The sequence below is a fragment of the Drosophila willistoni genome, chromosome 3R (genome assembly GCF_018902025.1).
Source record: "Drosophila willistoni isolate 14030-0811.24 chromosome 3R, UCI_dwil_1.1, whole genome shotgun sequence".
NCBI classification, from domain to species: Eukaryota; Metazoa; Arthropoda; class Insecta; order Diptera; family Drosophilidae; genus Drosophila; species Drosophila willistoni.
In genome coordinates this window covers 14576358-14592824 of record NC_061086.1, presented here as the reverse complement: position 1 = coordinate 14592824, position 16467 = coordinate 14576358, and the positions used below count along the sequence as shown (strand labels likewise).

At 38.5% G+C, this 16467-nt stretch overlaps 2 protein-coding genes across 2 annotated transcripts; both read right to left on the bottom strand.

The window, feature by feature from the left end:
- Positions 1–13855: 13855 nt before the first annotated feature.
- On the bottom strand, positions 13856–14981 carry LOC6650218 (probable palmitoyltransferase ZDHHC24). Its single transcript, XM_002073933.4, has one exon. It carries the CDS (start codon positions 14855–14857, stop codon positions 13982–13984), a length of 876 nt encoding a protein of 291 aa, XP_002073969.4. The 5' UTR covers positions 14858–14981; the 3' UTR covers positions 13856–13981.
- Positions 14982–15036: 55 nt separating this feature from the next.
- On the bottom strand, positions 15037–16238 carry LOC111519392 (probable palmitoyltransferase ZDHHC24). Its single transcript, XM_023179884.2, has one exon. The coding sequence runs from the start codon at positions 16153–16155 to the stop codon at positions 15334–15336; it is 822 nt and encodes a 273-aa protein (XP_023035652.2). The 5' UTR covers positions 16156–16238; the 3' UTR covers positions 15037–15333.
- Positions 16239–16467: the final 229 nt, after the last annotated feature.

Sequence of the window (16467 nt, the reverse complement as noted above, 5' to 3'; positions counted from 1 at the left end):
TAGGGTGGGGGGGAAATGCTTATTTATTCTAGCGATAATTTCATTCTCAAGGCATTTTGGCACGTGCCATTTGCAATTTTGTTGTTGTTTTTTGTTATTTATTTATTTATGTGTGGTTTAAATCTCATTACATTAATTTTCTGTTTATTTTAGTTGATTTTATTCACTAAATTCGTTGAACTGATTGTAAGAGCGAGCGTCTTGTACAACGTGCGTTTTTCAACTAAATTCCTCTTGAGAATTTGCTTGCAAATTTAAGCGAAATGACAGCGAAAATAAATTCACGCGATCGAATGATCGTCTCGATCGCTCGAGCTCCACATTTTGCCCCTGTTGCTTTGCTTTTGCTGTTTTTGTTGTTGTTTCTTTCTGTTTTTAGCGGCTGCGAGTCTTATCAAACAGGTAGCCAAGAATAAACCTAGCAAAAGAGAGCAGCATTAAGAGCGCGATCGAGATCGAGAGGTTTGTCTTGCTGAAAGAGCGAACTCTCTTTGTTAATGATGCTCTTGTAGCTAGAGATTTATGTTGCTCTTAACAGAAACCTGTTGATCAATGAAGAAAAACGTGTAAGAAAAATGATTTTCTTAAGGTCTTAGTTGGCAAAGAGTTGAGATTATATGTGGATCGTAGGAAAGATCAGTATATAGATGAAATTTAAGAGATGTTGTACGTTTCAAAAGATCTTCGACGGCTTAGACATATCTAAGCATATCGTTTGCTTATTTACAATTCGAGAACGAATCGAGAATGAATTGAATATCAATAAACATTTAATCTGAATCAACTCAATCAAGTTCTAATTTCCATATCAAAACATTTAAAGCCGCAACACTTAAGAAAAGTCTCTTCGACTAATGGATATAAGTTAAATTGGCTGTGTGGATTTGTAATGTTTAATTAATGCATCAATTAATTTTCAACATAACTGATGCAATTTCCTTTCGATTGTCTTATTTACCCATATTGTTCATTATGATAAGACAAGATGGTATAAATCACTTTAGTAATGACTAAAGTCAAGATGTTTGTGAATGAATTCAATGTAAAAAGGTGCGCGATAAGGCAAATAGACGAAGAATGAAATGGATTTAATGAAAATAACATGAATTCCAATTATTCTTTAGAAAAATATGTATTAATGACTCTAAAGAACAATATTCACACGATTAACAAATTAATTTTCATAAATTTACTAAAGATTAAAGAAATTTCAAGAGGTTTTTTCACTTATAATGGAATTAATGGAAAATGATAAGAAGAACTTGGCAATGAATTTTAAGAAAAAACAGTTAATGAAAAAAGTGAATGACAGATGTTGCTGATGTGGTAAAGATCCATTTTGGTAGATCTTAAGAATCCTGGGGGAGTAGTACCAACCTTGACAGCTTATAAATGCATAAATAAATATAATTAAAATCGATTTCATCACACGAAAATCACTTGAACGCATTGCAACAATCAAATTATTAATAACTTTATTTCCTTAGGTATCCGGAACACGCGACTTTCTTTAAGTTTGTTACTAGCGAAAAACTTTTATCAGTGGGCGCAAAATGTTTGTTAATTAAATATCGAAAAAACCGGATGTACGAAATATTTATGCGATAATTAAATTACTCTAAGGTGCGTATAGGTATTTATCTATATATAGTTAGGTAGGTGAATTCCCGTCTGGTTTTTGCAAATGGCCAAGGACCCGTACTATTTGCTATATAGGTGCGATGTCCAGCAGCGACCGACGCGAACTGAACGTTTGGTTGCTCATTAGCATTGAATGTAGCGTCGTTCGATTGCTTTTGATCGCAGCCCAAAAACTGATTGAAAAATTGAAATGACGTCCAATAATGGTCAGATAAGAGTTGTTTTGGAATAAAAGAAAGAAAATACATACCTATATATATTCATAGGTGTGAGGGGGTTTAATAGACAAAATGTTGGTTTGCGAATAAAACCGACAAAATAGACAAAAGATATCATCATCATAATCACCATCTCACCATGGCCAACATCATCGTCATCTGCATTTGTCGGCCACTTGAGAGGCCATAATTTATGATTTATGTGTGTAAATCATATTTCAAACGCACTGCTTCTCTGTTCGCACACTTCTTTCCCTTCATTCTGAGTCGCATTGTGCCCTTTCTATAAACTAGTTTGCGATTTGCAGGCGTTTCTAATTGCAGGCACGCTAAAAATCGCGTATTTTGGTGCCCCACTTCAATTGACAGTCACCATTCAGTGCACTCTACTGCAAATTATCGTCTGGGCGTGTGTTAAAGTTAAGTGGTTGATTCTTGATTGCAGGAGATGGCAGTGCATGGAAGAATGGGATGGAAATCGGGAAGGTGGAGGTGGAGGTGTTTTGGTTTTGGTTTTGACAGCCGTGAAGGGTTTAGATTGATAACCGTTTAGAGATACTAGATTAGAGGGCTTAATGTCTCTAAAGTGGCTTTGATTGCAATCGTTATTTTTGGAAAATTAACAGGACCGCAGTTATCACAAAGAGGTTGAACCGAAAAGAGGTTGAACTATTGCAAACAAAATTAGACCTCAAAACCACAAAATAATCGATCATAAGGTAACTGTTTTCATTGCCCCCTTAGAAAAGATATTCTGAATATTCTTAAAAATAAAGAAGATTAATAAACCAATGTTTTATGTTTTAATGATTAACTTTTCTTGAAGTTATTCCCTCTAATTGTCTATTCCGGCCATGGTAATTAAAATAAACAATGTCAAACGTGATACCCATTGCACAGCGAATGGTTGAGTCAACATTTGGGTAAATGGTTTTCCCGGAAACTCTTTACACATATTTCAACGTTTTTTTGTTGGGTTTTTGTTTGGCACATATTGAAAGCGATCATTGAAATAAAACATTAGATTTTTCATTATTCACTTAGTTTATGTTAATTAAAGACAATGACATTCTGTTATCTAGCGATCACTTTTAAAATCCATTTGGATTCTATTTACACCATTTTAGTTTAACATACTCCGTATTGTTAGAAGATTATCGATCACTTTGCACAATTTCATTTCGTATTACCCATTTTGAAAATCAAAATCATTACCGCCAACAACAACAACGATAACAAGCATTAATATTAACACAAATTTTCAATTAAAATGGCCAAAGATTTTTTAAAAAGTCGCGCTCAACCGTAAAACGAGCTAAAGAAAAAAGCGACCAAGTCTCTGGTCACAAACGGAATGTAAACAGGGAATGAATGAATGAATGAATGAAGCGCCATCGTCCAAGACACATGTGGCAAATGACAATAGAAGTTGCTGCTGCGCTGACGTTGCTGCCGCGAGTCTGCCGCAGTCGACGTCCCCACAACGCATTAACAGTTTTGTCTTTTCATTGTGGATGCCATTAACAGAGTGCTGTTATTACACTAAAGCGATAACAGCGGCAGAGATGCTGCACTGCCTGCCTGCTTCTCTGTTTCGTCGCAGTCGGCGTCGACGGCAACGTCAGCTTATAGCCATATAGCTCATAAACGTCATTCAATGGCTATATCTCTGTGTGTATGTGTGTGTGTTTGTTTGTGTTTTGTGTGTTTACTGAAGCGTAGCTAAATATGAAAACATAAAAATTAATGTTATATTTATAGTGTGGCAGCAAAACTTGTGGCAAAAGGCGTTGCGCTTGCTGCAGGGCAACCACCAAGCATGAGAAGTAACTCCGACAATAACAACAACAGCAACAACAACAACAAAGAGAATCAGCAGCAAGAGTGACTATATGAACTAAAGGATGAATAGACGTATTCTAGCTAGCCAAGTGTTGGCCGCCTTTTTTGTGGTATTTGCCATGGCCCAAAGGCTTCTTGTTAGGTCGCTTCTGTTATTTGTTGTACTTGATGTGCCTGCTGCTATCGCTCTTTGTGGGGTATCCAAAAGGGGGATTTCCCTACTGCTCTGCTTGCATTTCAATAAGCAGCACAAAATATTTCAGACTATAAATCGCCAAATAGAAGAAATGTATTTGTATAAGTAATTCTGTAGCAAAATATACCATCTGCAAGTCGCAAACGTCGAATTTTAAATACCCTATTCCCTATTATGAGTCGTTGTGCTTCATTCTTGTGTTTATTTGATAAGCATTCTCCGTCATTTACTAATTTGCAAATAAAAAATGAACCCAGGAAGTATGCTATACTTTTCTAACACATTGCTGTTTAACTTATTAGACACAAAGAAAAAGTTTGCAAAAATGTGAACCTACTGTGTCTTATAGACTAAAAACATTAGCTTAGTTGAGAGCAACACCCTTTAAATGCAACATAAAGTTTGAATTTTCTGCCTGCTTGAAACATTATAACGACTTTAATACACCCTTCAACATTTTTGTCGTTGACGACTTTAGGTATAAAAAAAAAGCGACAAATATCCTATATATTATAATGCAGCAGCATTCAAATAGCTACAAAAACTGAAAATTTAGTTTGAAATTTTACTCAACAAATTTTAAGCTTTCAAAGTTAACTGGCATTTTAATCCTAAAGATAATGTTATAATAGTTACGTTATCTGTGTGAATTTATGCCAAATTAGTCGTATTCAGATTCCAATTAGTTTACCTTTAACAAACTACTTATCCACTATTGCTTTGACAAACGATTACCGTAGTCTTACCTTCTAATACCATGCCACAGTTCCATGGCTGTAGTTCCCCCTCCCCAACCCAACTATCTGCTATCTGCTGTGGCATGCGGTGTATGCTGTACTTCAAATGCCCCACATACCTTGCATGCCATGCCGACAATATACAGACATGGGTTACATGCAGCTCACTCACACTCACACTCACACACTCTGAAAATACTCCCGTTGTCTAGCTAGCCCACCAACTGTGGCCAATGCGGCGTATGATGAATTTTTCGTAGAGGTTTTTTTCTACTGAGATTTTCTCATTGTGATACCAAGTCGATAAAAGCAAGCAAAAGCATAAAGTGTATTTAAAGAAGTTTTCTCTTCCGTTTAGTTGGTAAAATTTTCTTGTTATTTACAATTTTAACATTAATATCGCGACAATATTATCACTTCATAAATAAAAAAACTTAGAAGAGACACACAGTTTATTTGGGTCCTTAAGAGACATAAAATGTTTAGCCATTTATCATAAATCAGAGGTCAGAGCTAGCGGCTATGCGATGAATTATTGCCATACAAACAGCTGCCGCTATTGCCCCGGGACATGGTTATTGTTGTTTTTCGTTTTCATTTTGTATAAATGCGTTGTCAACACTTTTCGGGGCAATTGGTTACTAAATTTAACGAAGGGATAAATTTGTAGTCGAAGCAATTCAATGAAATGCTCATCACATCGAACTGCTACGAACTATTCTCTTAACTTTAAGGTAAATTGAAACAAAACTGAACAAAGAACTAACCACAAACCAGTTGGTGAATTTTCCCGGAAAGTGAGGAGTTTCACTCCTCCATACTCCACACATTAGACAGTCAAATAATCATATGCCGCATTGTCCTGACATTCGACTAGAGGCAGGTGAGCTAGGCAGAGGCCTTGTCTGTGTATTTTGACTGTACCTGTCATCTATGTCCGTGTGCAAAGAGAAAAACCTGTTTGCAAATCATTCCAGGGGTGTAGCATAGAAATGTAGAAAAAATAGAAAAGTTAATTTGATTTGTATGCTTATTCAGATCTTTATTTATCGGCTTAAAGCAGAGTAATGATGGTAAGCTCAGATGACCTAACTTAAGCTTGAAAACCTAAGAAAATGGATCTACGCCCATGAAATCAGTCTATGAAAATTAAGAGAGAAATGTAAATGGTAGGGAGAAGTCTAAACTGCGGGCCTTTGGACTTGATGGAGGGCAGCATGCGTCCTCAGATAGCTAGCATTTGCCATGCAGTGAGGCATGAAGCTGATTCTGCTGCTTTTGCCACTGCCTCTAACTAGTTGGTTGGATGGTTGGTTAGATGGCCTCTTTTTGAATTTTACCACTAAGCATTTGCCAACAAAACGAGAGTCCAGGACTACACTGAAATTACCGCAAATGCTCGTTGAGATCATGGGGGTCATTGTAATCATAATGGAATGGAGTACAAAAAAAAAATCATTTACAACAAAACAACAAAAGAATATTGCATAAAAAGTCCTTGCGAATGGGCGCCAAATTAGTCAAATTGTACAAAGACCCATACAGGGTGTCTCTACTTTAACTTGATTACAATAACAATTGTCAACCATTTCATATATGAAGTCAATTGAGCAGACATTGGACTCGTTCTCCATCTCCTTCTTGGTGTTCATCTTCATTTTTGGCAAGCAAACAAAAGCAATCGGCTAAAGCGTTCCTGTTCCTGTATCCACCTCTTGCTCTGCTACTTCTGTTTTGATTCTGCTGACGTTGACTGCGCTGCTGCTGATGTGGCGTCTCTGCCAGTGATGCTGTCGCTGCGGCTGTGGCTGTTCCTGATGGACAAATGGCATCGCAAAGTGAGCAACTAAGCAGACAGTTTTTATGATTTTTCCTTTACTTTTTGTTGGGTTTTTGTGTGCTTTGTGTTTGTTTTGCAATTATTTCCCCTGCCTTATAGTGTGTGTGTGTGTGTGTGTGTGTGTGGACTGTAACAGCTTGGGCTGTCGACTGGTACTGCATCGGGCTGGTGGTTGCTGTTAACTTATGTCCCTTCCCCTGCCACTCTGCTTTCTTTTTGCCACATTCCATGGTTGACTGATTTCGCATTAGGCACAGGCACATTATCATCCACTGGGTAGAACGGTTTCCACATTTTCACAGAGTGTGCGCGTCGTCGCTCTAATCCTTGCCTCATCCCATCCTCTCATCTTCAGCCACTCGATGGCAGCAGTCACTTAACAGTCTGACAGTCAAAAGGTTAGGCAAAAATAGACAAACAACTGACAGTCCCAGGCGGCTCAGAACTTATCACTTTCCCACTTAATTGATATCAGTTTCAGTTTCAGTTTCAGTTACAGTTTGGGTAAACTTTTCCTAACAACCCGCAGCAGTCATCTTTCCCGCCTTGCTTCCCAAAACTCCACGGAAAACAAAAATTGGCAGGAGTCAAAGTGCAGGCGATGTAAATCCGCTTAAAGCGAAGTGGACTCATAAATTATTGATTTGCTTATGTCACCCAGGCAGCTTGCCCCGGCCTGACGGTTGGTATTTATAAAGGATCAACAAGCGATTATGTCCTGCCGGCACTCAATTGACACTACCGTGGTCAATATAGGTGAAGAGGGGACGGACACACCGAATGAGGGTCGTTGATGAGGTAACAGAGTGCTGACAGATTAGCTGCCATATCATCTATCGGCAGCTATCTTTGCTCTGGCATTTGTATCTGTATCTGTATCCGTATCTCTAACTGTATCTGCATCTGTGGCCGCCTGCGGCTTTTGCATACATTATAGATGACCAGCTCAAAAGAGTGAAAAAGAGAAAAACAAAGTGGGAGTCGGGAGATAAACACGAATTGGTCACAATTTTTGGAATACTATTTTTGCCATTTGCATGCTCTCATCCAGCCCTACTATAAATAGTCATATTCATGGTCAACTCAATTGAGCAGTCCTCCCTATAGGTACCCAACCATCGGGCCAATCTTCTTCCTTCCCTGCCGTCCTTTTTATTGGCCATTTCTGCTTTATTGCCTTGCCACATGTTTGCCATTTTCATGCTGATTTCCATTTTTGTTTCACTATTATTTTTATATCTTTACCAAAACAAGGATACATTCATTTTGGCCAAAAGCATGTTACATGTCAATGCAAGACTTTGAAAAGGTCATCAGACAATTCAATTGTGGCCTAAAATAGGTTAAAAGAGTTTTGTGAAACATACGATAATTGAAACTTGGTTACTTTTGATCTTGATATGGGATATATGTATGAACTCAAAGGATTTATCTGGATAGTTCTAATTTTAATAGTCCATAAAATGACTCAATGTTTCTTAAAATAAATAATTAATTCTTTCATGCAAAGGTTTAAAGTTAAAAATAAGCTATCAAAATGAACCATGAGGACTATAAAAGGACTATGAGATATTCTCTGGAAAAATACTCAACTTCCAGCAAAATGAGGCTAGTTAGAGTGTTTGCATTTCTTTCTAAGGTGAGAAAATGTTGTTCTCTAAGATTTTTGTTTTGCTTACCTTTGCTATTCGATTAGATTGCGTGTGTGGCAGCGGCGCGTGTTTGCCTTTCTGAATAACCTGATTTTGAATCTTTGTTTTTCGTCTACTTATGTGCCATTTGTGTGCCTGCCACGTCAGCCTGTAAGTCCGCAGTTTAGTAGTCGGTGGCACGGTGTTGTAGTGAGCGTGCTTAATGGCACTCAAAGATTTTTGCCCTTTTTCTTTTGGTTTCCTTGAAACTGACCTAACTCTATAATTAAAGTTTCCCCACTCTCGGTATTTCTGCATATCTTGTGGTTTTGGAAATGTGAATGGCTTAAGTATTTGGCGAGTTATCTTAACCAGCTTCAAACCAGCAGCCCAACCAGGCGAGATGAACGTGTTAATCATTCCACTTGGCGCACGTTTCATCTTGGTTTTGCCATGGGTCATTTGAGGGTTCTGCCCCTTCTTGGAGAAGGGGGATGCCCCCTAGACACCTACCCACCCATCCACCAATCTTCTGTTTGTCGTCATTTGTAGACATATTTGTTGTACAGTCCGCCCACTTTGTCACTTTGTTTGCCTTGTAGATGGTAGCTGGCTTTTATTTATTTGTTTGCCTTTTGTTGACAGCAATTTAAACGCTTCAATGGACCGCACCCCCTATTCCCCCCCAACCCCCAGGAAATTCTGTCACTCTTTTCTCTCCTCCATTTGTTTGTTCGAGAGAGCAAAAGGGTTTTACAAATAAGTTTCACCTCGTAAATTAATTTCCCTCTCCTAGCTGGCTGGATACAAATTGCTCGATGTCAATGATGGAAAGGGCAAAAGTGGAGAAGATAGAAGACATCTGCTTAAGACATGACCTCCGCTAAAGGTCAGGCCAGATACTTAGGGGATTTACTCGCCGACTACGCGAATTTCCATTAATTTTCAATGAAAATTGCCACAAATTAAAAAACCAAAAAAAGAAATAAAATAATCTAACCAAAAATTGTTTTGTTATTTGAATTAAAATTATTTAATTTGAAATGAACCGGAAAATTTATTTGGCCATTTGGATTTGGGCGTTGTTATATTATACTTATATTTATTTCAAATGCAAATCAGAGGGCTTAACTAATTTTCATTTATTGATTATAAACGCACACACAGATAAAGAGAGGAGGAATTTTATAAAAGCCTTTTTGATTTATTTTGGCCAACAAATTTAAATTGGCCAATAAAATGAAAGATGCCTCTAACAAATAAAATTTAAACTTGACCAAAAAATGACTCCTAAAATCCTAGGCCATCATCAAATAATGAAACATTTAAGCTTTCATCTTTAGGAATGGGCTTGCGAAATTGTTTATCTCCCTCATTGACTTTTATCGACTGGGGGGGCTGTGGGTGGGTGGTTTGCTGCTTGGTTACAACTTAAGCCCCTGGCCAAATAGCTGATTTATGCTGCCTAACCCGCTGGGCCAGCTCCGCCTTTTGCTTTGTATCCTGCTGTGGCTGCCGCTTCCCTTTTTGACATTGTTAAGGCGACTGACGCGCTTATCGCGTCAAAGGACATGTGATTCAATTTGCTTCGATTAGAAATTCCAATTGCCGAAAAGACAAGATGGCATCAGAAGGATGGAGAAGGAAGATGCCTGGCTTGTCATGCCTGACAGATTTATAGATGTCGAGTTGAACCCTGAAATTAAAATGGCTTTTGCTCATCAAGTTCCGTTCCGGAGGATGAAGGCTCAACTTCAACTTGAACTCGCTAACGGTAACATCTGTTGGTCATGATGTTTTGTTCGAGTGTGTTCGAGTATGGGAAAAGTCGCAGTCTGATCTAACGATATATGCTAGCTTGGTTGGATGATTTTCTAACAAACAGCCAACAGTTTGATTTCCGGTTGTGACGCCGGTTCCAAGTTCGTCGACTAAACCACGACCACAACGACGACGACGACGACGACTAAGATGATGATGATGATGATGACGACGACGATGATGATGACGATGACGATGACAACACGTGCTTCCTGGTGCAGGACTTTTACTCTTCTTTATCCTTCAAGTAACTGTCACGTTCGCGTGCTGGAATGCTGTCAACTTTATTGGCCCCTGGCTTGCCTGTTTCCACTGTCAATCTTCAACCACGTAGCCCAAAACTTCCGGCCAACATATTTCTCTTCTCTTCTTTTTTTCCATTTCTCAGTTCAGCTCCTTCTTTTTTTTTGTTCTTTTCTGGATTTTTACATTTTTTTTTTCTTTCACAGCATATGGCATATGGTAAATCGTTGCCAGCTACGCAATCAATTTGGCATATCGAATGACTTTCACGGCCTTTCATCCTGGCTGGCTGCTTCCAGCCATTATGTGCATTACATTGCACGTGCCCGCCCAGGACATGTTGGGTGGCGCGCGGCTGTTAAACGCTCTGGGAGCACAATTGAAAAATTAACAGTATTTATTTATGATGGCCGAAACGGAGTTCATGGGAGCGACGCGTAGGGGCATTGGGTTAGGGGTGTCGCCGCCCACTGCGTGACTCGCAAGCCAATAGCAACAAAATGAAAAACACCAAAAAAAAGGTCAGAGTGCAACAATTTTTTAATTGCTACGGAAATTGCTGATGGAATTGACGTTGTGAAAGGCAATTTCGTAAAAAAGCAAGTGAAGGGGATCTGAAAGGTTACCCAATTGTTAAAAAAATTTCCATGGAATCGTTACTCTTGAATAAACTATATTTCAATGATGAAGAACAATTTGCCAAGGAATAACAGGGTTTCCTTTAATGTATTCAAAGAGAGAGAGCTTAATCTTTATACCAGATAAACTGTACTCAAAATTTTAAGTAAAAAGTCGAAATTTAAATAAGGCTATTGAATTCATCCGAATTCTGATAATCCATCAGCTTAATAAGTTGTAAATCGTATTATCCCAATTACAAGCAGGAGACCGGTAAAGGATCGAATATGAGATAACCAACTACGATTTTTCTTTCACCTGTGGCCATTAGCCATTCGCTTTGTTATCAGTAGTAAAGGTGAAATGGAAATCAATGCAAAATTATAGCGCATTAAAGTCGTAAATAAAACCCGATCACACACAAACACACACATATACATACATACATAACGAGAAAAACGAGACTACAAGTAAATGCCAGACGGAGCTGGTCATTTATTTAATTTTTCGCACGATTTCAACATTTACCGGTTTGCCAGTATGAAAAGGCCGCAGGACACATACACACATACACACGCACACAATGGGCAAGGAAGTGAATTTGTTGGGGGGATGTTTAAGTGTTGGGGAGGGAAAAGTAGATAGAAACATCAGTGAAATGACCGCAAAGACAGGCAAACTCTGAGTAGGGATAAGAATGAATGTGGCTGGAAAAAAGGGTGGGAGATGTAAAGTGGGCATGTGGCAGAAGCGTGTGAAGTGCCAAGCAAATAAAAGAGGTTGGCAAGAGGGACAAGAATAGGTCATTCACACACACAGAGACAAACAAATGCAAATGCAAACACAAAAAAAAAAAATGGAATATTTATTTTCCAAGTAAAGTCGACAAGGAAAGCAAATGGAATTACCTCCAACCCCCACAAAAAAAGGAAAGTAAAAGTGAAAGTAAGAAAATTGCAAGATATATGCAAATTTCTTTCACCCGTAAAAAGAAAGTAAAATAAAATTCATAAATTTACAAAAACACAGAAAAAAAAGTGTTGAATTTCAAAGAGAAGCGCAAATGCAAAAGAAATTCGTATCAAATCAAAAGTGACAATTGACTGAAAGCAGCAAGTGAAAAGGCAATAGTAAGTATGAAAGAGATGGAAACAGAGCTAGGAACATAAGGGTGAGTTAACAGCGACCAGCAACCAGCAACCAGCAGCAGCTGTTACAGTCCACACTCTGCGGCAGGGGAAATAATTGCAAAACAAACACAAAATTTCTAGAGGATGAAAAGAAAAAGGAAAACCAGCAGAGGAAAAATCATAAAAAGTGTCGCGAGAATCTGTTTTGTTGGCTGCTTAGTTGCTCACTTTGCCGTGCCATTTGTCCATCACCAACAACCGCCGCAGCAGCAGCATTCCTGGCAGAGATGCCACATTAGCGGCAGCGCAGTCAACGTAGGCAGAACCAAAGCAGCCGCAGCAGCAGAGCAGGAGGTGGATACAGGAACGCTTTAGCCGATTGCTTTTGTTTGCTTGCCAAAAATGAAGATGAACACCAAGAAGGAGATGGAGAACGAGTCCAACGTCTGCTCAATTGACTTCATATATGAAATGGTTGACAATTGTTATTGTAATCAAGTTAAAATAGAGACACCCTGTATGGTTCCTTGTACAATTTGACTAATTTGGCGCCATTTTCGCAAGGAGTTGTTATGCATTATTTTGTGCTGTGCATTTTTGCCCTATTATGATTACAATGACCCTCATGATCCCGGCCAGCATTCGAGTCTTGGCCTCTGTTTGCCCTGTCCCTTTTGTTAGCAAATGCTTAGCGGCCAACCAACCAACCAACAGACCAACCAGTTAGAACCAGCCTCATGGCAAATGCTAGCTATCTGAGTCCTCGTCTAGCAGCCCGCAGTTTACGATTCCTCTGACTCATTACCTCTGCCCCTTTGTCGCTTAGACAGCCCAATGTCTGATGTGCAAACGCTTTTTCTCTTTGCAGTTGGACATTCAAATGTATACACATTTTATGTATACAAAGCAGATGCTCTTTTGCCCTTTGCTCCTTATTGTGGTGCTTACCTGCCCCTGGTCTACGTAAAGGACAATGCGGCGTATGATTATTTGACTGGGGGGTTTTTTTTGGATCTATTCACCCTTTTTTTTCGTTTGTGGTTTATTCTTCTTTGTTCAGTTTGTTTTAAGCCAACTTTAAAATTGAAGAGAAATGCTGAAACGTGTCGTCGAGCCAAGCAACCAACCAACCGACGGAAGTTGCTCAATTGACTGCGCGCTGCAATCACAGAATCTAAAATCAACGTTCTGCAACGTTTTCAACGTGTTTTTTTTTTTGTTGTCTTTTATTTTTTGAAGGACACCGTTTTGATACTCGATGTCCCATCTATAGGGCCTTCCGATTGGCCAAAAAGTGTTGACATGGCCATTTCTCCATGGACTTCCTGCCCAGTGGATTGGGTTTTACAGTTTTTGATTAATGGTCATCGCTTCAAGTCCGGCGGCGACTTTTTTATTTGGCAATTATGTTGTTTAGACTTTTGTACAGATTTCGCACCTCGAACATTTTTCATCTCCACCTCGGCTTAGGACGAGTACCAGGTCCAGAATCATCATCATCATCATCATCTATGTTGTTGATGCCTCCGGATTTCGCCCACTTTTTGGATTTTGATTTCATGTTTCGAGGCTTGTCAGTGACATGCGCCGTCATTAATTCTTCTTCTCATCCACTTCTATACTGAGATGATTCCATTTTTCAAACTTAGAAATTTTTTCACTTTGACATTTGACAAGTGTTTCCGTTCAACAAAAGGTGTCTAAAAGCATAGCACATCTTGGCCAAATTGATCTAGCCAAGGCCAAAGATGCGAAACGAAAATTTATGTAAAATCAGATGCCTTTTGATAGTAAATTTGCAATTCCCGATAGCGCAAAAGATAAAACGTTAACACGTGGCACACGTTTCGACCCTTTCCCATGCCGCAAATCTGCAAAGCAGCAGCAACTACTTTTCATCCCCGTAATGGTAATTAGCACATTCAATGCGAACACGAATTGCCGATTAAATGAAGCGTAAAACTCTATTTCTGGCCAATGATGGGAACATTTGTATTTAGATGTACACATACTGTATGAGTCTTTGTGACTAGAACAATGAATAAATGGTTCATGTGCATGATATTAAAGGTAATGTTTGGCCAGCTGCCATTGAGTTCCATCATGGGGCAGGGGGCTATCCATGAAGGGCGATAACAATACCCAAAACTTGCGTCTGCCCATAATTAATTCCACATTCTTCTTAAATCCCTGGTCATAGATGCAATCCTTGAAACGATGGCATGTGCTATTCCGTGAAAGCATAATCAGTTGATATACCAATTGTGCAATGGCCAATACAGTTAAAAAGAAATTCAATTTGATAATGCAGGAACTAACTATATGCCAGAAATGTTCATCCACAATTTCTTGCCTAATTAGGCCCCAGATGCTAAATAATATGAGTGAGTCGGCAAAGAACAATGATTTCGCATAGTACGACTCAATCGTATTGAAAACCAAACAAATACCACAGCCCACACTCAAATGGAACAGCATGCATATGAAATACCGATGATTATTATGTCCAATGCAATTGGCTGTAAATGTGCAATGATGATCCCGTTTCAGTGTACACCGTCTGCAGGACTGGCAATGCCAGGAACGAGGTGGCACCATCATTTGGCATTGGGTGCATAAATGCCAAAAACGGGCTTCCGTTGGCGGCGGATGCTGCCGATAGTTGGGCAAACTCTTCATTGAGTTATCCGTTAGCCAGCACATCAGAAAGTTACCAATTATATTATGCAACGTATAGATGCACAACATACAATTGAATGTGTATGACCAACTTCTTGTATCACACAATATTGGTAAAATGAACCACACTTCGTAGATGAAAAAGAAAAGGGTTATGCCCATCAGCAACGAGAATGAGATCACATGAAAAATATGGACAATCCCATCGCCATGATTCTTCATGAGACGATAACGATTATCGAGTATGCGGAATAGACACATATTGTCTTTTACTTAAAGGAGTTACTTGCAATTTATTGTGAAAAACAAAACATTTTAATATTTTCTATTACACAGAATTATATTTCTACACAGAAATTGTGTAAATTTATTTAACTCTAATGACAGAAAAAGAAACAAATTCAATGTCGACAAACAAACTTAAACACTTGAATAGGGCGTAAATTGACAGTGTAGGCTGTATTTATCATATTTATTTATAAATGCGATTCTGACTTGAATAAAGGATCTTGCTTTTCCATCAAATGAATCAACAAGGTTTCTTGGATATACCTTAAGGTGATTAATGAGTCCTCACTTTTCATTAATAAACTTGTCGAAGAGTTTTAAAAATTGATACAAATTTTCTAAGGATTTTCCGTTTGGCAATCTCTTGCAGCAATTGGCTTTCCCTTGAGTAACTTTATTCCTACTAGTTAGTTAGTTAGTTCATTGGCATAAAATAATTCATCTTTTTGTTACAAATCCTTCAATGATGTCCACTGGCTACCATCATGGGGCTGGGGGCTATTCAAAAACGGCGATAATAGTGTCCAAAAACGACGTTTGCCAAAAATCGTTTCAACATTTTGCCAAAATCCAATATCATACGAACGATCGTTGATATTATAATTGGTACTATTCCGCTTGACTATCGCCATTTGATTTATTAACACAAAAGTTGGCAACATGAAGACAATTAAAATGAGTTTTGCTATCAACGATGTTAACATTTGCCAGCTATATTGAGAGGGATCGATATCTATATTATATCCCCAGAAAATCAGGTGTAACCACAGAGGGTCGGTAATCAAAAGAGAATGAGAATACCATGCTTCAGCTATACAATAGGCGAAACAAACAGCTGTTGCCAAACTGAAATGGGCCATCAAGCAAATGAAATATCTTTGATTATTATGTCCAATGCAGCTGGCCAAGAAAACGCAATGATGATCGCGTTTCAGAGTGCAACATTCACAGATTCGGCAATGCCACGAACGAGGCGGCATCCTCATATTGCAAGGCTTGCAAAAGTGCCATAAAGGGGCATCCGAGGGCGGCGGTTGTTGTTGAGAATGGGGCAAACTTTTCCATGAACTGTCCGTTTGCCAGCACAAAAACATATTACCGAATATATTGTGTAGAATATATATGGCAAATAGGCAGAAGGCACGATAATTCCAATCATTCTGATCATGAACGCTTGCAGCTGTAAAGTAAATAGTATAAATAGTAAAAAAGAGTATTATAAGAATCAACATGGACACCGATATCCACTGCACGACAGACATTTCAAACATAGAACGGTGAAAAGTCTAAATTTAAGTAATTTGTTTTCCATTAATTTTTGTTTTGTTGTTTTTTTTTTTCACTGTCTAAATGACATAATCGCATCAGGCAATGAGTTGAGTTAATATTATTTTTTTTTTTCAGTATCAGGGTGGGTTGTTGTCGGAGGTTTGGAATAAAATTCAATTTTCTTTTTTTGTTTTTAAGCGGCTTAAAAATAAATTGCTTGACTAATTGTATATATGTGAGTTGATGTAATAAAGCTTAGGATTTGTCTTCTTTTGGTTTGAGGTTTTTGTCTTTACCAAATGTGTGTGAGTACT